General features: G+C 40.8%; 1 protein-coding gene across 3 annotated transcripts in view; it reads left to right on the plus strand.

Annotated features, from left to right (window-relative positions):
- Positions 1 to 2,077: 2,077 nt before the first annotated feature.
- Positions 2,078 to 24,641, plus strand: part of col27a1b (collagen, type XXVII, alpha 1b) — a 62,449-nt gene continuing 39,885 nt past the window's right edge. For all 3 annotated transcript variants that reach the window (XR_006843099.1, XM_046385501.1, XM_046385502.1), the window contains exons 1-7: positions 2,078 to 2,463; positions 4,049 to 4,113; positions 7,824 to 9,145; positions 11,938 to 11,991; positions 17,749 to 17,802; positions 19,489 to 19,542; positions 19,638 to 19,691. Coding sequence is in view for 2 of the 3 variants with exons in the window: in XM_046385501.1 (XP_046241457.1) it covers positions 2,411 to 2,463; positions 4,049 to 4,113; positions 7,824 to 9,145; positions 11,938 to 11,991; positions 17,749 to 17,802; positions 19,489 to 19,542; positions 19,638 to 19,691 (1,656 nt within the window). In the remaining variant the exon portion in view is untranslated. The remainder of the gene's footprint in view (positions 2,464 to 4,048; positions 4,114 to 7,823; positions 9,146 to 11,937; positions 11,992 to 17,748; positions 17,803 to 19,488; positions 19,543 to 19,637; positions 19,692 to 24,641) is intronic.

Raw genomic sequence — 24,641 nt, forward strand, 5'->3', positions numbered from 1 at the left:
GGTGAGCTCCCTTCCTTCCTGGCCCTGAGAGGACGAACTGTGAGGGGGCTCTGTGTGAGGAGGAGGGATCCAGTTGCAGGCAGCTGAATTGGTGCTCTGTTGGGTCTCCCATGGACACTGTCATAGCGTGTTTGCTGAAGGCAGGTCAATGAGGACTTTCTTTGGCAGAGGAATTTCACAGCACACGACGGCACACACACACACACACACACACACACACACACACACACACACACACACACACATACACACTAGAACCAATGCAGCCCTGAAACCCACATCACTGCTGCTCTGGTGAGAACGGAAGCGGATGTTGGTTAAACAGGAGGTGAAGGAAGGCTGTCACAAAAAGCTAGTCTATTGGTTTAACTTTTCACTGATTAAATGAATTGGTCATTTGTTACAGCAGAACTATATCTGGACTTTATAGCTGTGAGATGCAAATAGTAGGAGTGTTTACACTGCAAATTTTTAGCTGTCAAACAGATTAAACTGTAGAGGTTACACCACCCCTCTCACAAGAAAGAAATACATTTCAGAAAGAGACATTTAACTGGTGAGGTGATTACATGAAACTGGATGAAAAATTGCACAAAGATCATGTCCTTTGTTTTTGGTATCAGTAATTTCAGGTTTTTGTGATTTGGAATGACTGACTGATAAATTCAAAGGCTTAACAAAGACACTTTTAAAGTTCCGCACACATGTTGCAGTTAAGTAACAATGTACTCGGAGATATTCAAGCTTTAAAAGATTTTTTGCACCTCTAGGATTTCTTGGCATGTTGCACACTATAGACCAAAGTATTGGGGCACTTGACTCTTACACCAGCAGAGACATTAATGACATTGCTATTACTAGTTACTTTATTTGAAAATATCAAGTTACTTTACAATACCACTGCCTTTGTAGGGTAATGTGTTACTGATAATACAATTTTTGTATCATCTTCACTAAAATAACCCCAGAAGTACAAACAGGCATCATAAAGTGGAAGAGGGTAATGTTTTTTCATTGTGATTAATCAAAGCACAGACCTGCAGTTTATTGCAGTTCATAACAAATCCAGTGGTGGGCGATATTGCATATCCTAATGAAAATTCTACTCTGGAGAGCAGATCTCATGCATTCACGTGCAGTGGTTGCCACTTTGAATTAAAATCTCCTGCTTATATAAATATAATGTGGTCATACAGAACAATTGAATAGTTTACCGAAACATCTCTTTTTGCCCCAGATTTGCCGGCATTTTCGCCGCGTGTTGTGACATAATTCCCCCATTCCCCTCCTCCTACTGCCACCCCCGGTGAACGTGGTACAGTGTGCATGGATTGTTGACGTTGGTTTATGCATGATGATATCGATGATGAGCACATAGCCTGCCTAGTCTAATGTACCTCTTTTAACCTGTAGGTTGATGGGGGGGGGGGGGGGGGGGGGGTTATTTTTGGGCTTTAGAAAGCAGCTACCGTGAAAGTTTTTTTTTTTAAAAAATCAAAACTATTTTAAAATGTCAAAATGTATTTTCTGAAAAACCGCCATCTAATTTTGAACTTGAATAATAAAACGTAAAATAATGGCAGAGTTAACAGAAGGTTTTTTGCCTTCAGGTAAACGTTTCCTTCAGGTGGGTGTGGGGGCACTTGGGGGCCCTCAGTAATTCTAAATTTCTTGCTGCAGCCCTGAAAAGCCTCCAAATGCAGCAAGCTGCCTGTGGCTGACATATGCTCAGCTCATTCGCCGGTGTGTCCATTCAGTTATTACCACATGTGATAACCAGCAACACACATGGAATATTCATATCTACGTGCAAATCTGAGCCATTCCAGCTGCTTAGAAAGACTCAGCAGAAGAAGCGCAACAGCGTCTCTGCTACACATTTGTTTCTCTTGATGTCAGCTGAGGGGCGACAGAGGGAGGTGTTCCCCCTTCCCGGTTCTCAAGATTTTCCTCAGCCCACAATAAACTTTCATTTTGGGAAGTCGACACACACACACTCACACACACACACACACACACAGTCACACACACACTCACTCACACAAACACACACACACATACAACGGAGGTCGTCCTGCAGTGGTTCCCCGGGAAAGAAAGCTGGACTTGTCGTTCACTGTAGGAACGGAGAAAACATAGGAAGCGCACAGGTGAAGCTCTGCGCGTTTTTTTTTTCTTTTTTCCAACTGGTGTCATCTTCTGGAAGGAGGCTACAGGGATAAGAAGAAACAAGACAATGACAGAACGCGGCCGTTTCACAGCCGGTTAATTCCACAGTGTTTGATTTGTTTCTGGCTTCCTGGTACGTTCACTCCTCGCTCGACCCTCAAGGAACACCTGGAATGGAAGAACTTTATCTGCCTCGTCTGGACTGTAGTAAAAACTCCCAAGAAAGAATGAAGTAACCGCTATGGAGCCGGACAATGCCCCGTACTCCAAACTGAAAACCACTGGAGTCGGGGGGTGAGTTCATACATTTTAGAACCCAAACAATAACTTTTTTCTGCAGCTCTGTTATTCTTTTGCTTGTGAACATTAACTAAATGTCTAAATCAGTGTCTCATAGCCATTTCATATTCGTATCGGTTGCTAGTAGCTCTGTATAAGTTATAATATTATAGACAAATAGCCTGTTGCAGAATTTGTAAAGCTGCATCCTCAGAAATAACTCAAATTTAAAGTTCATCTTTGAACAAATTAGGTCGTTGAATAGGCTACGTGAACAGGTGGTGTAGTTTAATTGGTTGCAGGATTGCTTATGGAAAACAACCTTCTTTGCTTTTTCAGACAGTTCAGTGGAAGTCAGTGTAGTCTGCTGCGCTGTTCCTGGAGTTGTGTCTTTGTAGCTTGTGTCGGTATGAGCTGCCAACTGATCTGGGACAGCTTTGAGCGAGATGTATGAGAGGAGGAGACAGTCATCTACTCCTCCTCCTCCTCCTCCTCCCCTCCCGGTTCTCTCCTCCCTGCTGCCCTGCTGTGCACCTCACTCTGCCGGTTGGTCGGCTGTCCCTATGGGAGGGGAAATAAAAGTCAGAATGTTGCATCATATAACCCTGGAAATATGAGAGACTTGGTCATGAACTGCCCCCCCCCCCCTTTTTTCTGGTTTCTGCTCATGTCAGCGTGAGAGCAGTGAATGGGAGGCTCAGAGGAGAGAGGGAAACTTTTAAAAACTGGAACCAGCAGTCAGTGTGTCAGCGGTTGACCAGTGGCTTTCTGTGGCCCTCCGGATAACCGCAAATGTAAAAGATTTCCTTTAACAGCCTTCATTATGGCACTTGTCACCGAGCCTAGTTCACTTCAGATACCACTTGGTAGTTCTGAACTCCTCAGAAATGATTTATCACCTTTAGAGCAATATCATCTAATATCATGTGCTGTCATGTGAAAAGAACTGATTCAGTAATAGTCGTTTATTGGCTGGGGCTGATTCTGCACGTTTTTAGGCCTGCAAAACCTTTTCAAAACCCCGCATCGTCCATCGTCCACTTGGAATTGTAGGTTTGCAGGTGATGCAGTGTTTTTCAGACTTGTCAGAGGTGGTCCTATAGGAGTACTCACGTAGCCCTGCAGAGCAGGAGTTTATCTGGTCAGGCAGCATGACAAGACAAAGCGTCTTGAGTTAAATCAGATATTAGACTATGTGAACAGATCAGAGCTGCTGCTGCTCTCCTGCAGCAGGACTGATCACCGTGGTAGGAGGAACACATGAGTTTATGGCATTTAGTGAAGGTTGAAACAGTTAATTGATTAGGCCCATATTACATCTTCAATGATCTAAAAATAACCTTCCTTTTCTCTGTTTCATATCATTATGAAGACTTGAATGAATGAATAAATGAAAGCATGAACAGATTGATTTAGCTCCTGATCATACTAAGTACAAAAATATCATATAGGATGAGCTCACCTTTGAGGGAAATTTGCCATTGCTTTTCACTGAACATTCACTTTCACTTGAAAAATCATTTAATTGTAAAGAAACATCTCGTAATTTATCTGTACGTCAACTGTCTGCCATAATCTTTTCTTTTGTCTTTCTCTTCAGGAGAGTTCTGATTCTTTGGTCTATACTGTGTTGTACCTGCTCTCTAAGGATAGCACAAGCACAAGGTAAGCAAGCTTGAGAATAAGGATGGGTGAGTGTTTGCTTTTCTTGACACATTATTGAACAGGCAGTGTCACAGATGTACCTGACAAGAAGCGTGGGAAAGTTGAAATTAAAATTGATTCATTGGAGGTTACAGTGACACTTTCAAGGTATGCTCTGTGCACTATGCCTCAGTGAGACTGTTCACATCCTACACCAGGTAATGTTATGCTGCGCTGAATAGCTATAGAACACAAAATGATTAAAAGAAGTCAAAAATATAACCAGTGTAAGGAAGTTAGCCCATCACTGGCCCCTTGCTGTGGACATGTTTATGCTTGTTATCCAGGAATCATTTATGGCTGAGTTGATCAGCATCTAAATGATCCTTTGGAGCTTGGCCAGCTGTACCTTTTGTCAGCATCATGTTTATTCTTCCCTGGAAAGCATATGTAGGAGATTGACCACTCTTCTCTCCCCTTTTTCATGAAACAGATGCTGTGTACTTAAACTGAATTAATTGAAAACTGCAGATGCCCTTTCAAGTATAGCTCCCTGTTCAGGGAGTTGTTTTGGTTCTAGTTGGGCAGACACTGAGAGACATCATTCAAAAACAACCAGTATCTTTGCAATTTTGCTTGAAATGGATCCATTCATTGTACATTAAAACAACATCTTTATTTTGTAATAATCATAATTTGTGTTTTGGATATTTATTTTGTTGAATTTAATTGTGAAACCTCCTACCACCTGTAGCAGTTCAGTCCCAGACTCTTGTGTTGTGTCAGTCTTATTCAGTCAAAGCTCTTCCCAGTTTCTTCGTGCCATTTGATAATGCACAGTGAAAACCGTTTCTGGCAATTACTGCTTGATATTTTCTTCGCTGATGACTGCTGAGTGCCTAAAGACATACATTTTTATATGCAAAGACATGTTAATTTGCAAACTCTCAGACTCCAATGAGAATATAAATTTGTCCATAGAGTTCTAGAAAAAAACCCTACAATTCTTCTGATATTAAAACCTGCAGAACAAATACTCTTTGTTGTCTACGCGTTTTCATAAGAATATAGCTTGCACTGACAGTCATACATGTGGAAAGTTACTGTACAGTCACAAGCTATATTGTCTGACTGGTGCAGGCAATACAGTGTATTAAAGGCCAAATCCAGAATTGGTTTCCTGCACCCTTTTCTCATCAGAATTTTAGCCCAAGGGCCACTGCTTCTACATTTTGACCTCGGAAGCTTAACTTTCAACATGGACAGACCTTTCAAGTCACACACACACAGTTAACATAGCTACACATGAACTGCCTACACATTTCCTCAGAAGAGACAGGCTCTGATCGAGGTCAGCCAGATTGGAGCATCCGTGAAGCAGATTTGAGGGCTCGGTATGTCACTGCAGATGTAATACCAGCCTCCTACCAGACGGTGGCTCACCTGTAAGTTCTGGGGATCATATCAGTAACCCCGTGGTTATGAGTTGATTTTCAAAAAAAACATAAAAAATAAAAATCATATATTCAAATGTTTCATGAAAAAACAAGCTGCAACAAGCTTTTCCTCAGTAATATCTGCTGGCCAGTTGGTGTATTATTGTGTTGAGTGAGAGTCCTGCAGTTCATTTCCTGAGGAAACTGAACATCTATGGATGCAGAGTTCTTGAAAGACCTTCTTCATTGTTCTGTTAACACATGTTATAAAGAACCAGTTGTGTCACTTAGCGCCTGCACTTTCCCTGAATAAACAAATAAACGGTCTGTCTATTCTTTGTCTCCAGTAGAAGATTTTTTCTGTGAAGAAGCTGCAGGAAATGTTGGAATTACAGGAACTAGTAGTGTGTCAGTCTGTACTCCTTTCTCATAAAAGTTGTGCTCTCTAGCCGTGCATTGTCTCTAGGATGGGTTTAGGCTGGCCAATCTCCTCACTTGGTCAGAAGTCAGAAATCGCAAAATGAAAGCCACAATTTTGCTTTCTTAATACCATATTAATGATTCAGACGAGTGCTATAAAAGAAATTCATCTGAAGACAGTCTTTGTTCTTTTTTCAGTTTCTGTTTCATGTGTGGGTTTTTCAGTCGGGCTGACCTCCCACTGCCTGCGCACACTGAGCAGCGTTTCCCTCCGAACATCTCTTGTGTCTATAAGTGTTTCTCCTCTGCCGCGTTGTAATTCAACATTTAGCAGTTTATTATAGTCTTGCCCCCATTTGTTTGCTATTAGTCTGGAAAAGGATGAGATTTTTATTGTAATATTTTAGTTCCGTCATTGCACTTTCTGAGAGGACTAACATACTGTATTCAGGACATGCTGATTGGATGGGGATGATCAGTTTTCTTTATTTTCCAACCTTGCTAAACTAAACAAAAAGCTTTTGTTTGACATTACTAATGACTTGCACCAGTGCCTAACAACAGACAACAGTATGATAGTAGGAAAATTTCCATTTTGTTTTGATGTTCAAACCAAAAACAGATTTAACTTTTTCAGAGCCTTGAATGTTGTGACCTTGGTGCTGTTGTTCCAGTGGTTCCCTGTTCAGGGTTTGGACCACCATGCTGGGTTTAGGGGTTACAAACCACACCATTTTTGGAACTGAGAGATGATTTAGATAGTTAATAGTCCAACTTTTCTTATCATAACTTAAACAGAATATCATTTTGTTAGATCATGCTATATTTTGTCTATAATCTCTCTTAACTTGAAAAAGCTGAGAACCACTCTTGCTCACAAACGTGCATCTTTGTAAAAAAAAAAAAAAAAATACTCTTGACGTAAAGGCTGTTTCTTGCTACACTGAAAGGTTGATTCAAGTAAACTCTTATGGGTCTGGGTATGGCATGGGCCCAATTAGGAGCAACATGCAGTACACACACCACAAAACTATAATGTGTGAAAATTACCCATATTTTCCTCCCATGAGATGCAAGAAGCAATTAAAACCTGCAGAAAACACTGCAGTATGTTTTCATGAGCTTGGGCCCCTGGCAGAGCGATCATCTTTAATCCACTGACATTACCAGATAAAGTGAGATGGCTTTTCTGTCTCTGCAGTAAGACACCTCTTAAAACCCCACAAGTGTCCTCTCCAGGGACTCGTTCAGCCTCTGTTTTCCAACATCGTTCTAATTAAGACTGATGTAACCATTACATAATTTGTGGCAATCCCCAAAACTGGATGTTGATGTGTGGCTCAATTGGAAATTTTATGCAGCATTTTTAAATTGCTTTGGCTTCAGGATTTCCATTGGTTTAACTTTAAAGTTGTGAACTCTCAGCTTGGCAACATAATTATCACTTACCGTACATTACTCCACTTTTGCTTTTTTCAGTCTGCTTTGATGCACCAAAGAGGGAGGTTGTTAATAGGTGTCTTACACAGATTAATTTGGTTTTGCCTTTTAAATATCTTATTGAGTACACATGTAAGGTGAAATGTGTTATGCAGTTAGTCTTTTCTATTTTCCTTTTAACTGTAAGATATATAAATTTTAATAGTTTTCCTTTTGTGCTCATCTATAAAGCCCATTATAGTCTATGCTTTTACCAAAGTACAGAATTAATGTTGTTTGGGGAAAAAAGACTAAAAATGATGCAAGCAAAAGTACATGTTCTGCTGTGCTGAGAAGTTATGATATCACGATTTTGTAAAAGTTTGTTTAGTATCTCTAGATGCTTTATATCTACAGAGCTTAGAGTCACAGACTTCTCTCTTTTGTTTTCTAAAGATGTGGATGTACTGCAGCAGCTTGGGATTTCTGGACGCAGGGCAGGCGGGTCGTCATCTTCAGGAGCTCGATCCTTCCCTAATGGCATTATCCCCTTCAAGTCTGGAGTTATCCTCACCCCGAGGGCACGTATTCAGGTGCCTCTGCGCACTGTTATTCCTGCCACCTACAGCTCCACCAATCTGTCCCTGATCCTCAGCCTTTCTGTTCATCGCATAAACAGCGCTTTTCTTTTCTCGGTTCTGTCTAAGAAAAGGAAAGTGCAGCTTGGAGTGCAGTTTGTACCGGGGAAGGTCCTGGTACACGTGGGGCAGAGGAGCTCCGTGAGTTTCAACTATGATGTCCATGATGGCCAGTGGCACAGTCTGGCCTTGGATATCCAGGGGCATCAGGTGTTCTTACACACGTCTTGTGGAAAGAAAAGTGAGCATGTGGATTTGCATTCTAAAAAAGAGGAGGCTCTGGATGCAGAGGGCTCTTTCCTGCTGGGCAAAATGAACCACCATTCGGTGCCGTTTGAAGGTGCCATCTGTCAGTTTGACATTTATCCCTCTGCTAAGGCAGCTCATAACTATTGTGATTACATTAAGAAGCATTGCCGAGAAGCTGACACGTATCGGCCCGTGTTTCCACCCTTGCTACCTCTATTTTCCACAGACCCAAATGTTACTGTCACTCATACAACTCCACTGTCTTTGATGGAGATATCCAAAAATGCCCAGAAACCTACTTTGGTCTCAACTGAAGAAAGCTCCAGGACAACAATTTTTGTTCCAACTGATGGCTCACTGATGCTGAACAAAACATCTGTGTATCAGACCGTTAGCCCAACAAAACCTGGTGCTTTGTCTGTTTCCCTACCGGTTCGTCCAGGGTTGGAAGTTCCATTTAAATTTCCGACTCAAACTGTTACTACATCTTTTTGGGTTGGCATGACACCACCAACCCCCAAACCAACTTCACTTGACAGTGCCAGAAAGAATACAAAGCAAGGAGGTACTAATTCTCAGAAAGCTTTTCTCGAAAGTATGGATTTACCTGCCTCCACTAGACCATGTGAGATGAAGCCAAACTGCCAGACCACAGCTGCTTTCATTCAGGGGTCCTCTTCAAACGCCCCCCTTCCTCATAAACAGCACTTGACCACAGCAGCTTCAAAGAAACCTGAGCCAAAATTGACCAGTGTGCAGGATATCAAACCCACCTCACTTATTCCAGTCACTCCAGCTGCAACAGATGGCTTCCAAACATTTGACCTAGAACCGACCCAGTTCTCACTGCTGGCTGGACCACCTGGACTAAAGGGAGAACCAGGACCGCCGGTGAGTGTGTGACCTCTAAACAAACCCAGCAATGAATTTTAATAGATGCATGTTGCAAGTCATGGCTCCCATTTCTTTCACAATCACGGTGATACTGTATACACATAAGACAGATTGTTGTTTGAAAGTTGGCTTGCCTTTCTTTGATGTCCGGAAACTGCTGCAGACGTCGATGTTCATGTGTCTCTTGGTTGTGCGGTTTTGCTGTGAATTTGGTATTCACCAGTCACTGCATCTATGAAATGTTTGCTTATTTAAAATTTGTGCGTTGCTATGTTAGTGATTCAGAATTGCTCCATTTCTAGTTTCCTTTTTTTGTATGAAATACTCACATGTTCTGTGTGAAATGTGTGATTTTCTTTTTAGCAGCAGTGGTAGAAATAGTCTTTGCCTTTGCTGGTTTGTCTGAGTGAAGGGACTGGCAATGAGGTGTAAGATTCCTCTGAAAGAGGAGTTTGACTGCTCAGAGAATGGATACTTTTAAAATAGGGTCAAAAGTAAAAATGGATAAAACACTTGTGCAAAATTAACCATTTATTGAATGTTTTTTGAACTGCAGTAATTGCAGGAGATGGAAATTAGTCTTTTATCTTTGATGTAATGTTTATATAACTTAAAAGTTCAATCAAAGGTATGATTCTTTTGAAATCTTCAACTGTAACTATAACAGGCTTGAGTGTAAGTTCAAGGTTTTGCATGTCTGTAAAAAAAAGTAGACTATTGTTAACATCACTCAATACGTTTTAGTGTTACAATGCCAGAACTGAAATTTTACTTATGTAGAAAGCCATGAGGAATCCTTTTTATTACGTCACCTTAATACTACAGGGTAAGCCTGACTCTTCTAAGTTCAGAGCAAGGTGTTTGTGATGAAGTATTTTATCTTGTCATTCATCGACCAGCGTTGACTGTAGACCGTATACATTCATGTTGACCATGTGGTTCTGCCAGGCACTGTCCTTCTGTTGAAGACAAAATGCTTACTCACATTTTCCATTGTTAAAACTTCTCTGTCTTTTATTAGGTCATGTTTGCCCGAAAAGAATGTTTTAAGTAACGCTCGCCTGCTTTGGCAATGAGGGAGACCACAGCTCTGCATGTCCCTGAAGCCATGTAAACCATTTATATGTCAGAGAAGTAACCGATCCTCAGGACTTTCCCCAGTGTATTGTTTGCTGATGTTTTACCTTATTTTCTAATAATTTTAGTGATGATAGAAACATGTTGTTTTTTTAATCCCTTTCCACTGGGATTAGGGTTGACATTCGTAGGCCATGGACTGTTAAAGAAGGCTCACCAGAGCAGGAGTGTCTATGAAAGTAAATACAACAGAGTCTATTACAGTATGTCATCTATGATGGATAACAAAAATGCTGATTACTTCAGAAGGAAGGATCAAAAATGATAATCATGTAAGGTCTTCGGTCAGTGACTAGAAACTTTTGACAGTTCTGACACTTGCTCTGTATCCATTGACTAACATCTCTTGAAGTTTACCAAGCATTTCTTGATGAACTGCAAGATTCTTTGAACTATGAAACATAGTTCATGAGTTGACAAAACAAAAACTCTTTTTGGATTCTTGTGTAGGCTGTCAAAACATGACCATCATCAGAATTGCATTGTGTAGGGATGCATTAATCTGGATATGCTGGATTGTTGTCTTTACACATACTGATCTAATTAACCAGGTCTGTTATCTTGATGAACGACAAGGTTCTTGGAAGTCTCAAATATAGTTCTCGAAGTTCATAATTGAGGCATTCTTCAAAACAAAGAGTCAAATGTCAGTGACATTCTAAAATTCAATGTTTCATTTATTCAGTCCGCACTAGCTGCAGACTCTGCTTTCCAGTGCAACATCAATCCCTTGCTCAAGCAGTGAGGTAGGGAGTGGATTGGGATTTTCAATTTATATTAATGATAATGGTGGATCACTGAGTCTGTCTATCCAGAATCGATAGATTGGTACACCCCAAAGCTCTTGTTGGCCTTGCTGCCCGTCTCAGTGGCGACTGCAGCTCATACTGCTTATCATGTGTGGACAGCCTCATGGTTGCAGTTTAAATAATCTAAAGGTTGCGGAAAGCCCTTTGGCAGAAAATGTATAATTATAGCTGTTGGTCCTGTCTGAGTCAGACAGAAATTCTCTATACATCTGACATTATTACAGTAGCCCAATTTCAGCTGGACTGCCTGAGGCTGTTTTAGGCCCACTTTTCCCTCTTTCTTTAAAGATGTGGAGCTATGGGAAAATAAATAACAAACCCTAACATTTCAAGCAAACTCAGGTTCCTCAGATTGACCCCTCATTATATTTGACCTTTCAGAGCTTTGCTAATCCATGGGTGAAATTGTTTTAAAGTTAGCTGATGCCCATAATTAATGTGATTGGCTGTGGCTGGAACCAGTGTCGACCTCCCTGCCAGTACAATGAGTCAGACTTAGTCTGTGCACTGTAGTGGTTTTGGGCTGAAATCATATTGGATGCAGAGGGACAGAGCCTCTAACAAGACATCCTCATGCCTGCCAACATCTCACTGACGGAGTGCTTTGCAACTCTCAGCTAACATCACTTAATGTGTAATACGAAAAAAAAAAGCTCAAGATGTTACTGACTGAATATCAAGCTCGAGTGACTTTTACAGTTTTTAGTTTGAGTATTCAAATGTCTCTTTTAATATTCAAGACTATTAAAAACTCTCTTGAAATGACGTAATAGCAACTCTTATTTACTCATTTGTATTTACTTGCTTCACTCTGTCACTGACAGGTTTTATCTTTTTTTTTAGGGCCTTCCAGGACTTCCAGGGTTGCCAGGAAAGCCAGGGAAAAGGGGCCCAAGGGTGAGTGTATCTTATTTCATTCCTTATTCACCTTCCCTCAGTTCCTTTTTTTCCATTCCCACCATTCAGCGGGAAAATGTATTACACTGCATCCTAATGATGTCTTAATCATGTCTGATGTGTATTATTGTGAGAGTACGACACTAGCAATGCGCTGATATGGAAGACCTTTCAGCACTTTGATCAAGCACTCAGTAACGTCTTTGGATTACAGAGCATTAGTCAGCCAGACATTAGTTTGCTTTGGCTCTGGGTTTGATCAAGCTGTGCTTCTCCTCTGCCAAGGTCCATTTGTAAAGCTGGAGAGCAAACAACCGTAAGCTACAAATCTGTGGGTTGCCAATGTAAAATTAATTGGACACATACGGCAGGTATTTTGATGGACACCAAAAAAGTGAAGTGCAAGTATGTATACATGTATATTTCAAGAACAAGTAGGCCTACTTTCTATTCCATACATAAACAGTAATGCTACTTAAATTAGGCATAGGTCCTATGTTAACATGAATGTTTCTAGTGCACTGGACTCAGTACTCCGGTACCATAGCTCTCCTTTTGGGGCTCAGTGTCAGTCTACAACTGTGAGCTCTTGGTGGGACCACATGGAGCGAGTGCAGATGTTATTTTAAGCTTTTGTTTTCATAAGAAGTACAAGAAGAGAGGAAACACTAGGAGACGATTTGTCCCAAGGGACGGTTTGTTATTTTGATTTATTTCGAAGACCTTTTAAATGATGGTTGTGTCTGTAGTTTCTGCCCTTTAAACTGCCTCTTCACCTCCCCCAACTGGAAAATTAATGAAGCATAAGCCGAAACCTAAGCTGATACCCGGTTTGCTTGCTCTTTTGCCTAGCGCCTGTTGAAGTAATCCTGCAACGTACCTCTGCTACTAAGGAGTGTGCATATGAGCTACCTGCCGCAGCCTGTGAGACTGTGTCCTGTGGTCAGGCGTCAAAGGGGTGGGCTGTGTGGGAGCTCAATCTCTTTAAACAAGGAAGAAAGAGGGCTTTGTCCCCCCTCTTATTAAAGGCATTTAAGACCATGTCTGGAGCTCAGCCGCTCTATCCAGTAGCACACCAACCTCTACTAAGTTCATTCATCATCAAGCTCTTGAGACCCAACTGCAGGCCACGCTGACTCAGAAAAAAAGGGTGCAGTTCAGGTTTTTACAGATTGTTTTCTTGAACCAACATTTTCTTGGCTAGTTCATGTGATTGGAAAGAAATTCGTCACGGCTACACACATGGTCTACAGAAAGCTCTAAAGTGGACTCTTGCCTGGGCATGGCTTGTACAAGCAGTAGGAATAAAAGTGATGTTTATATTCATTGTGGGAAAAGATTTTATCCTTTGAACATATGTGCTGCACTACCATATGTGGAAAGCTGATGCCCATGTTTAAACTGCACAAGAAGTTCTCGCACTTCGTGAGACCTGTGTGGGACAACCATAACCACACAGGCTTTACAGCAGCTGGGATAACAGCACACCATTAAGGCTTTACCTCTCTGACTCTAAGGTGTCATGTCTGACTGCACAGATAGTTTCACTGCTGCTGCCACTGAGCAGCATCTCTTTATGCGTGAGAGCATCCATGTTCCTTGACACAGCCACGAGTCCAGCAGAGTGCCGGAGTTCACCCGGCCCTGAAGGGGAGGATCAAAGAGGGCTTTGTACAGAGAAATGGACCTGCCTGTCACTATGTGATGCTGGGCTTCTGTAAAATTGAAAATGTTTGCCTAATTTCTTAAAGAATAGTTGACACTGTTATGACAAGAAATTAGAAGTCTGTGTTGGCTCAGATCAATAGAAGCTGCTTTTTTTTCTTTTTTTTTTTCCAGGGGTTGACTGATGCAGAAAACTGAACTCATGATGATGTGTGAAAATTAGGTTATCCTGAAATGAATTTTATATGTAGGCAGGACTGAACAGCCTCTCAGAGACTTGTTTTTCTCTGTCATTATTGATTACACAGACATTTTCAACTATTGTTTGTACTAAGTGGCAAGGGGTTCACAAAAGATGCCAGCAGTCCGTTTGTTCAGCGCTGCTGAGTTGTTTCTTAGCACTGACACCAAAACTTGTGTAAACTCTAGAATTGTTGACCTTTACTCTAAACAACTGTTCATGTAAAGGACTGCAACACAACAGTCATTTAATCCCGGTTGAAAGTATTTACATCAGTGCTTCCCTCAGTATGTGAGCAGGTCTATCTATCACAAAGCAGCTGAAGGTGTTGCATTTTCTATTTCCAGCAGCAGAAATGGTTTTAAATTAGTGCATATGATAAATCACCACCTTCACAAACATGAATGTGATTAAGAGAAAAAGGCAGGTGCATTTTTGCAGTGAAACAATTAATTCAATTACCTAATCTACTGAAAATTAAATAATTAAGTAACTGCTGGTTTGAGTTTTTTTCAAATAAGAACATTTAAATTTACAGTTTGGACTTTTGTATTTTAGAAAATTAAGTAATAATTAAGAAAACAACAACTTCTAGTTGCAAGTCCAGTTTCACTGCAGGCCACACTGTTTCCCCATCAGATCAATAAGATAATCTTGGAGAAGCAGTTAGCACTTAGCTTGTGCAAAAATTCTTGCCATAATAAAATAACTGTTAAAAAATAAACCTTTTTAAGGTATCTTATATTGAAAGATCATCAGACCAAAGACCTAGTGTTTCCTCGTGTGCAGTTCAGTGAAGGTGTTGGCACGTCTGTTCAGCGTTGATGACCAATAAAAACAGTAGCACTCCGTGCGTCAGTCCTGTACAAATCATTGGCCCACATCATAAACCTGGTCACAGCTCTGGCATACAGTTGCCTCTCATCTGCAGGCCTCAGGCACGTGTCAAGGATCAAGGATCTTTTATTGTCATACCAGCTCACATTTACATGCTTATGATACGAAATTAGGACTCAGGTCCCAGGAGCAATAAGTAGAATAAAATATATATATATATATATATATATACATATATATGAAATGATACAATATAAAAACTAAACATTCTGAGAAAAATAAATAAATAAATAAAGAAGCCAGTTGAGAATGTGCATCATAAATGTGCATGTGCAAGTGTGTGCTAGTGTGAGGTAGTCCCAGGAAAGAAGTCCATATTGCACTTGTCGGTGTAAAGTCTTTTTAGTGCAGGTATGCGTTGTCGAGGCTGTGTGTGTGTTGGGGGTGGGGGGTGGGGGCTGAACTACAGGGCATAGCTGGAGTTGTGTGTGTGTGCATTTGCTGACTGGGGTTTTATTTTCTTTTCTATTTATTTTGGGTTTGTCTTTGCTAGTGGTGTCTAATTGGTTCCTCTTTTCAGGAAATGAGAAAAGAGTTATTCATTCACTTTCTCACCCACTCAAAGATAGATGACCAAAGTGACTCATCCTCCCCATCATTCCCGTCTCCATAGGGATAACACCCGCCTACTTTCTCATCAGTGCCGTGCCTCCTCACCTTGTGTACTGTGAGAATGCGATTTGTAACATTCTGTCCTGACCTCCCTTTTTCTCTATGTCTCCTCCTCCCTTTGCTTCCTATCTGGAGGTAATGACTTCCATACGTTTTAATATCGAGCAAGTGAAAGGAGGGAACGCTCTGAACGGAGGAGGACGAGGAGGAGGAGGAAATCTGTAGATGAGCTTCTGTTAAGTGTCTCCATATGCCCAGCAGCGAGTGCCTGTGAGGGGAGAGGTCTGGCCAGTTTAAGGGGAGGGGAGCTGCCTGGACTGTTTGACTCTTCTCCACAGTCTGATATTGGAGCACAGATAAATAACAGAGAGGTTAGCTGGATCACCCAACCGTACACTTACACCTTTTGGCCTCCTCCGTCTGTTTGACTCTGAGTAATCCTATCGTTCACTTTCGCCTCCAGCTCAGGGGAAAAGGTCTCACAACCCATGGAAAGTCTGAGCAACTCGAAGAACAAACTGAAGATACAGTAGCTTCCTGTTCGGGCCATCTGAACATGTTTCAGTGCTTTCAGTTTTACTGGGGAAGATTTTCCATGCTCAGCATTTAGACCCGGCCGCACACAAGTGTGCAGCTGAACTGAAGACTCCTCACTTGAATCCCTCAGGAAGCTGTGGCTTTATTTTTCCAAATATTCCCCCCCTTTGCAACTCCCTTGAATTTATCATCCCTTCAGCCAGTTCTGTTCCTGTACATATTCCTGTACTGCCTAAGTTGATAAAACATTTGGCACAGGTGGTGTGACGGATGAGTGGCCTTCACTCTGTGGGACCCCAGGAACCAGTGGAAAATTGTGGGGATGAGGAAAATCACATCCATATGTCATAACTTGGACAGACAGGCAGGAGACACAGTACGTCTCAGAGAGCACCTATACAGAAACAGGGACCCTCGGGGCATCATTGACCTGTCCCATAACACAAACAGGCAGTGGAAAGGAAACAATGTGTGAATACATCTGTTAGTACCTAACGTTAGTACTAACACACCACCTCTTTGCTGCTAAAATGGAGGCCTGTTCAATGAACCCAATGATCAACTCAACTCTGAGTCTTCCTTAATCATGTGTGATGAAGGACACATCGTCACCTGGTTTGCACATATAGCACCAGACACTTTGACTGAGTATGACTATGAGTATACACTATAATAACTGCACAGACACTTTAAGAGCAACAGCACTTTATTGAAGATTTGCACAATAAATTTTAACACATTGCTTGTTTACTCATTTATATGGATATATTTACCTTATTTATTGAATATTTATCATTATATTCATTGCCCTTTTCAGGTCTGATATTGACTTTGTTGTTAGGTGCTGTGTGGGCCACACAGTTTTACCTAGAGGAGAGTGACAGAGTATTAAATGTGTATATTTAATATGTGTTAATTGGTTAGAAATGAGGTAAGCTAAGCTGTATTGGGTTGCTCAGTGTGTGTACTAAGAAAATCAAAAAGTGTTGTGTACTCATCAGTTGTTATGTCTTCAGGGTGTGCAGGCAAAAGGCTTCCCCAGGCAACAGATACCGATTTTATAGTTCCGGGGGGAAAACCAGGTGTGAATTGGTGTGGGGTGATGGATATCAGAATCAGAATCAGAATTGTCTTTATTGCCATTGTAAGTGAAGAGGTTTCACATTACTAGGAATTTGTCTTGGTGATTGGTGCAAACATAGAACGTAAGAAAGAGTAACATATAATAGCAGAATAAAATAGAATAAGGTGAAACTAAAGAAAATAAGATAAGTAAAATAAAATAAATATGGTTCTGGATGTAGTCCAAAGGTGAGGTAGTGCAGGGTGGAAGTGTAGTGCAAGTAGGTGAGGTAAACAGTGCAAATGAACAGCGGGTGGATAATGACATGAGCATAAATCAGTGCCTGTACTGAAGTAAGGATATGTGTGCAGTGTAGCACAACAAATGCAAGGTGATTTAGATGTGTTTGTTTTTAGTAATAGTTGGTGTAAATGGATGTGTATAGGTTATGGAATATGTTTGTATGTATATAAAGAAAAGAAAAATGGTGCGTTATTTATGTTGGCCGGCAGTGGATCCCCGTGGGTGGAATCCTCCAGGGTCATTAGCTGAGACACACTATATATAGGCGCCATTTTAACAACGTGTATGTGTTGCTGCTTTGATGACTCTGTGCTGTTTGTTAAAATGAATGAATAAAAGAACCACATCTGTGACACTCCTTAAACCTTGGATTATTCTTTTTGCTGTACCAACTAGCCGTAATTGTGGTCATTCCTACATCATGTTTCTCTGTTTTCAGGGTCTTCCTGGCCCACACGGAAACCCCGGGCGCCCTGGACCTCCTGGAGTGAAGGTATGGCAGGTTTTGACAATAATTTTATGTCAAATGCTTATAATATGAAGCATATAGGAACAGCCAAAAATGTGAAAGACACAATCCATGACCCCAGATCCCACAACCAAGATTCATAAAAGCACTGAAACCTGTTATCACTTTCACATCAACTGATAGGTATTTTGATACACAGACTAACAACTAAACTTTGAAACATATTTTTGTCAGCAAATCACATTTAAAAAAATTCCCACGTACGCTCCCCTGATGTTGTAAATATCCATTGACACACACATTGTGATTTGTCCCCCACAAATACACAGTTAACTCCTGTTTGAGTTGGGTTCCAAACTAAACAGTCTGATAGTATTGAGACATGGACTAACACACTGTGCGTTTCAGTCTTTTGGGGAAGCTGGTTTGTATTTTCAGTTATCTTTTTGCTCTTATTCTATCTTATACTATCTCTTATTCATATATATATATACTGTGTGTGGTCAGAAAATTCACACGGTGGACCTTTTAGTCTGTCCGTTTGTACTGTCTGTCTTTTCAACACAGTGCTGTTCCTCAAATCCTCAAAGTGGATTTGTAGATATGGGACAAGAAAATAAGGCTACAAATAGTTCAAATCTGTAAGAAATTATGTAAAAAATAAGAATAATAAGATATATGGCTTTTTTTATGTTACATGCAGCCTTAATACCCTTCTGTGCTTAATGTTTAACTGATATAACAAGGGCATTTAAACAACAGGGTAAATCTGAAGAACAAATACTTCTTCTGGTTTTTCTTTGTCATCCAGTGTTTGTTTGTGATTTCACTTGGTTTGCATGGCTGTGGTCAGATCCGCTTGGCATCACAGTGCAATTCCTCTAGCCTCTTAAAAAGCCATTTGTTTCCCTACAGGAGAGAACGGTCGTTTTGACTTGCTCATTTGCAAATACTTGACATCAGTCTTTGTTCCAGCTGATTTGAATTGTCAACAGAGAGGGCCGTTAGCTCCATAATATGTCACTCTGATATCACAGAGGAGTCTCTATGTTTGGCTTTCCTGGAATGAAACGGAAAATTGCTCGTATGTCAAGCCCGTACATAATCCATTTAAATACACTGAATTCCAGCATTTTCCACACTGTCTTTAAGCATAAAAAAACTAATTGATATCATGCTTTGGCCTGTTTGATTATGGTCCAACTGGACTCAGTGCTGTAAGTGCTGTACCTTTTTTAAAATATTTTTGTTAATTTTTATGATAAGCACTAACACAGGAAATGATTTATTTCTTCAAGGACCTCTAACATTATAATTGCCCAGATAACGGTGTTGCTCTTTCAATGCGATTGGATGGTGAACGCTGACCCAGAGTGCACTGACGGGATTCCCACTGCCCGAAAAGGGAGAAGAATGTACGCGATCACTCGCCATCATTTCTTGCTGGCTTGGTGTAAACTGAGTCTCTGGAGGGCATAAATGGACTGCATGTTTGTGTAAATACACCCGCTAGACTCACCAATAAGTAGTATGAACTCATTACTCTTTGATAAGGTAAATGCAAACAGAAAACTCCTCTGCGCCTTGTGAAGTGGAATGCTTTGGCAGTACAGTGAACATTGGTGAAATATGGGGTATATCTCATGCCTACAGGTGTTAAAGTGTCTGTAAAATTATGAAAAGGAAAAGGTTATGTTTTTTTTGTTACAGGGACAAAAAGGAGATTATGGACTGTCCCCTGGTCAAGCCCCAAAAGGACAAAAGGTATGTGTATTGTCCCTCTTAGAACTACTGGATTACCAGCAGATGGTTATGCAAATTCTGTTTGGTGTATTGACCCAGTCTGTCTGTCTTTTTAGGGAGAGTCTGGTATCATGGGTCCCCCAGGCTTGCCAGGCCAAAATGGACGAAAGGTAGAAAATCAGATTTGACTCACAAACTGTTTGTGTATGAATCTGTAGGGAAGTAACTTCTTTCTGTCAGATTTCACTGGCCCAGTCCCATATGTGTGAAAGTTCACTTTGTGTGTGTGTGTCCTCTGACACCCTGAATGAATGACTTGAAACGGTGGAGTTCGAGGATAACTTAACCAAACTCTCAACCCTGGCCCACTCTGAACTGCCTTGGAGTGGGTGAATCTGTGAAGCTGCAATGTTTAGAGGCTTCAGCCAAACATGGATGTTTGAACTCTTGCTTGGAAAGCAGCCACATGTAATGCAAGCATAAAGGAGCACACCTGTGTTTTAGCTGCCCAGTGGGTTGAAACACCAAAGGCTTGAATATCTAGGCTGTTACGTCATCGGTCTCACAGGAATCCAGGATGATGAAGCCAGTCGAGGGGAGCTAAACTTTACTGAGGGAAACACAAGTTTGACATGCTTTCTCCAATGCTTGTTGTGTCACTGACTCTGTGGGGAACAGTTCTTCTAAAAACTAGGACACATAGCGAATGTAATCTCTGTGATCTGGTCCTGCTCTGGATTCTTAGCTCACATTATTTGACTTCTTTACATGCTGCTCAGCTAGGTTATCCTGACAGACAGACATGGTTATCAGAAGAACGTTTTCTTCGTGGCCTTGTGCATTTTATCCTTGACTTTTCCCACAAAGTCTGTTATCCTGCACACAGTAATTACACATCTCAAGCAGGCCAGAGGCTGTTGGCTTTCCTACTATGCAGGGTGTGCAAAAGACATACTTCTCTGTAACTGATTGACTCTGATTGGCTGGTTTTAGGACAATATCTTTACATCAGTTTTAATTTTTTGCACACGATTATTTTGAGTATGTATTTTGTGACATACAGAAGACCCGAGAGCAAGTGATAAAAATATTGAGTGTCATTTTCTGTTTTTTTTTTTCTTTTGTGTCAAGTCTTTTGGTGGTGTAGTGAGTATCTACAGCAGCAAGGTGGTGAATGTGATTCAAAACGAGCTGCTGTGCTCATGTTCGACCTAACGAAGGAACATGTTGCCCTTTGTAATGTGCGGTGTTATTCACAATGCTACCTTCCAATACTACAGGGTGACAATGAGCAGTTAATTTGCTTGCCAAAAATTTTTACAAACTTAGATTTAGGGGTAGAATTGAACTAGTTATTTGATTAACATGTTGGCCAAACAAATGCAAATTTCATTGCAGATTACAGACAGTTTTCATTTTGGATAAAATGAGAATGAAAATGGGAAACTTTGAAAAGGGAACCACTACTTTTTTTTTTTTACCTGACTGTCAGAGTGTTGCAACAACATCTGTTAAGAAAAACAAAGTCATAAAAGCTTGTGGAAAAAATCCTCAGACAAGGCTTATTTTAGATTACTCTTGGCAGTTTATCTTCACACTTCTCCTTTTGCGGTCTGTTGTCAAAATTAGATAGCATGGAATGAAAGAAACACAAAGTGTTCATCAGTATAGTAAATCGGTCAAAGTAAGTAGCCTTTTCTCTCACTTACATGAATGAGCATGCGGACACACACACACACACACACACCCCAATCCTCGGTTGGGACCCAATACTATGAGTGCAATAATGCTTTGGCGAGAACTCCAACAATCTGTAATGCAATCGGACAGCGCTGACTGTGAAAAACCATCTGGTGCTCTCAAGGTTCCTCCGTGCAGTGTAGAGGTGGGGAGGACTTGACAAAAGGAAGACCTCTTCGTGCCTTGTGAATCACGGAACGTGGAGTCATGGGAAAAAATCTCATAGTCTGATTTATTGTAATTCATGGTCTTTGCTGGGTGTGGATCAGTGTCCTGGCAGGGGTTTAACAGTCATAACATTTCCTGCTCTGATAATCAGTTCAGGTGGGATTCTGGTTCTTATGATCGAGTGTATGTTAACCTTAAACACACTCTCATCCTTACAAGTAAGTGCTGACAGCCATGCAAAGTATTAAAATGCAATTTGCATCCAGCTAATAAAGACGAGGCAATCAACTTGGCTCTGCTGAGAGCCACCAAACACCTCATTGCTTGCAGCTGTTCTTGACTCAGAGTTTTTTTTTTGATCATACTCTGGTACTGGAAGCCAAAAAGTCCTTACAGGGCACTTTTGTGTTCACATTACACTGAAATTCCATCATCTCCCACAGCTGAAGCTCAGGGTTTGTTCTCTCTTCTGCTCTTGTCCGACCAGCTAGTGAAACTATGACCTGCTGCTGCTTTATGGCTCCTTTTCTCCAAGTTTTGTGCACAGTCCTTGGCCCGCTGCCAGAAAAAGCCTTTCTCACTGTGGGAATTGTGTAAGGGTGTAATGGGGAGGTTGCCTGGCAGTCAGTCAACGGTCTGCATTGTAAGACACTCATGTATGTGCGTGTTCATATGTCAAACCGAAACACTGTAAGAAGTATTACCAGCCCTGGACCAGTGTACCTTTCACATAGCCAGCACTGATCATGGCACACTGGAATAGTGCTAAACTTTTTATTAGCTGTGCAGGCCTTAAGATTTTTGTGTATAAACACTCTCCTACCTCTTATTTGCTGAGTCTGATTTGTGAAAGAAAGAAATGTGAGACTTGCCAGGTGGGAATACTTTTTTGTGGTATAATAAAAATAAAAACTATTGAAAGCAAAACATATTTTTTTTTTCACTTCCAAGGAAAGTCTGTTACTTATTCTGTAAGCAGGGGAGACACTGCTGATGGCTGCAGGGTTGATCTGGTGTGAGTTACACTAATTAAAATTGTTTGCTCTTCGTAGAAAGGGAGAACTAATGGAGAATGTGATCCGTCGCCATCTTTATGTCACACAATGGATTTGCAGAACAGTGAAAGCTGTCCAGTTTTTCTGAGCCCATACACAATATACATGTGGATACACATGCACACACATACACACACACTTCAGGGACAGACTTCCTTTCTTTAGTTTTACTGTACTCAGCTGTATTGGCCTTGCTGGAAGGCCCAGACACATTCTTTTGTCTTTTTGTGGCTGCAGTGTTTTGGCTCCAGCAGGAGAGTCATCTGCTATGAAAAAAAAAAAATCAGATATTTCCAGCTCGAAGCACATTGCTGGCTGTCAGTAGATAAACAGATGAAGAATCATCAGTAAGGAGTTTGACAGAACTGAAGTGTAACAACCTCTGAACGAATCAGTGTGGTCGATGGACCAGCATCTGGCTTCTCTCATCCAGAAGCTGCTGGAGATCACAAAAAAATGCGAATCTTTAAAGACATGTGCCTTTCAAAGTGTGTTCATTTCTTTTTTGTAATGATTTTTTTTTTTTTTTTAAAAAAAAAACCTTGTAGTTAGGAACAAGGTCTGGCCATTTGTAACAGATCAACTCGTGTGTTTTTCATCTCTGTAAATGCACACGTTTAACTTTCTGCTGATGTTGTAAGGGTCAGCTCTCACATCATGATGGCATCAGAGAGTCTCAGCTAGTTGTGGAATATTCTCTGGTATTTTTCGTGTCATGTTATTAATGTATTTTTTGGATTTAAGATGCTGCACTGGACCAGTATTGGTCTTTTTTTTTTATCAACTTAGGATGTCAGCCTGCCAGCATGATTTTACTTAACAGCTTCAGGCATGTCAGTCTCACTCTGCCTCAGCCTCTCAGGCATCCCTGACTCACCGGTAGGTCCATTATTAATAATTTACTAGTGCAGCCAAATGATTTTCAAATCCACAAATCTTCATTTTAAATTCTGATGGAGAGTCCAAAGTTTTAGATTTTAATATTTTATTGATTGTAAGCGCCAAGTCAGCTTGAAAGATGTGGTGAAAGGAGCAGATGCCGACTATGCTGTATAGGTTTTGGATACTGTACATGGTTTGGAATGATTTTTTTTGAAGTTTTAAAGTTAACATGAGCGAAAATGTAAGAGAAAAATATGGGTTTAACAGTTTAAAGAGCAGCAGCCGATGTTTGCAAGAATCTGACATTTTGGAAAATGTGCTCATTAGCTTTCTTGCAGAGTTAGATCAATGCTCTTATGTAGGGTAAATGTGAAGCTACAGCCAGGAGACGGTTAGCTTAGGTCAGCATAAAGACTGAAAACCAGAAATAACATGTTAATTAGTGACAATTGGTCCAGGTAGGGGATTTTTTTTAAACCTTGGACACAGCCAGCCTACCTGTATGCCTCTTTTTTTGCAGTCTTTGCTAAGCTAAGCCGACCATCTCCTGATTGTAGCAGCTTCATATAATGGGCAGATGTGAGAGTGGTATCAGGCTTCTCATGTAAGATAAACCATTTTTTCAAAATGTGAAACCATACCTCACACTGTGCATTTAAAGTGAAGAATCTATTATGTGACATTCCCATTCCTCACCCCTGTTAACAGACCTGCAAAACCTCAATGAAGCAGCCTTTAAAGTTGAACCTTGCTTTACATCAGTACACTCGAATGTCTCACAGATGGGAAACATTTTAATCCTTGCATATACCCTCTGGCTGCAAGCTCGAGTGTGCTTATCAGTCTCCTGATGGTAACTTGTTTGTTTACACTGTTACAATCTTATTTTATATCAGCCTTTGGACACCTGTGGTTTACTTGTTTTGATGTCAACAGGCCAACACAGGTGGTGGCTAATGACTTCACACTTGAGGGGAGAGACGTGCTCTTCCCTCATGACTCTGTCTGTAGGCCTTGATTGTGAAAAGATTAATACATTTTGTGACCAGCTGGCATGCTCATTTGAGACTCACAGAGCATTAAGGTGACCATTAAGTACCCATTTGGGCTTTGCTTGTTTCTTGTCTAATTGGTTTACAGGTTTTATTAATTTGAGATCGTTCTGAATTGTCATTTTGTCAAGCAGCTGTGCTGAAACAATAACTAAAAACGGTATTGTTATTGGCTAGAAATTGTAAAGAAGTGTTTTATTCAGGGTTAACCAGCCAGTGCTGC

This window comes from Scatophagus argus, chromosome 4 (assembly GCF_020382885.2).
Source record: "Scatophagus argus isolate fScaArg1 chromosome 4, fScaArg1.pri, whole genome shotgun sequence".
Lineage (NCBI taxonomy): Eukaryota > Metazoa > Chordata > Actinopteri > Scatophagidae > Scatophagus > Scatophagus argus.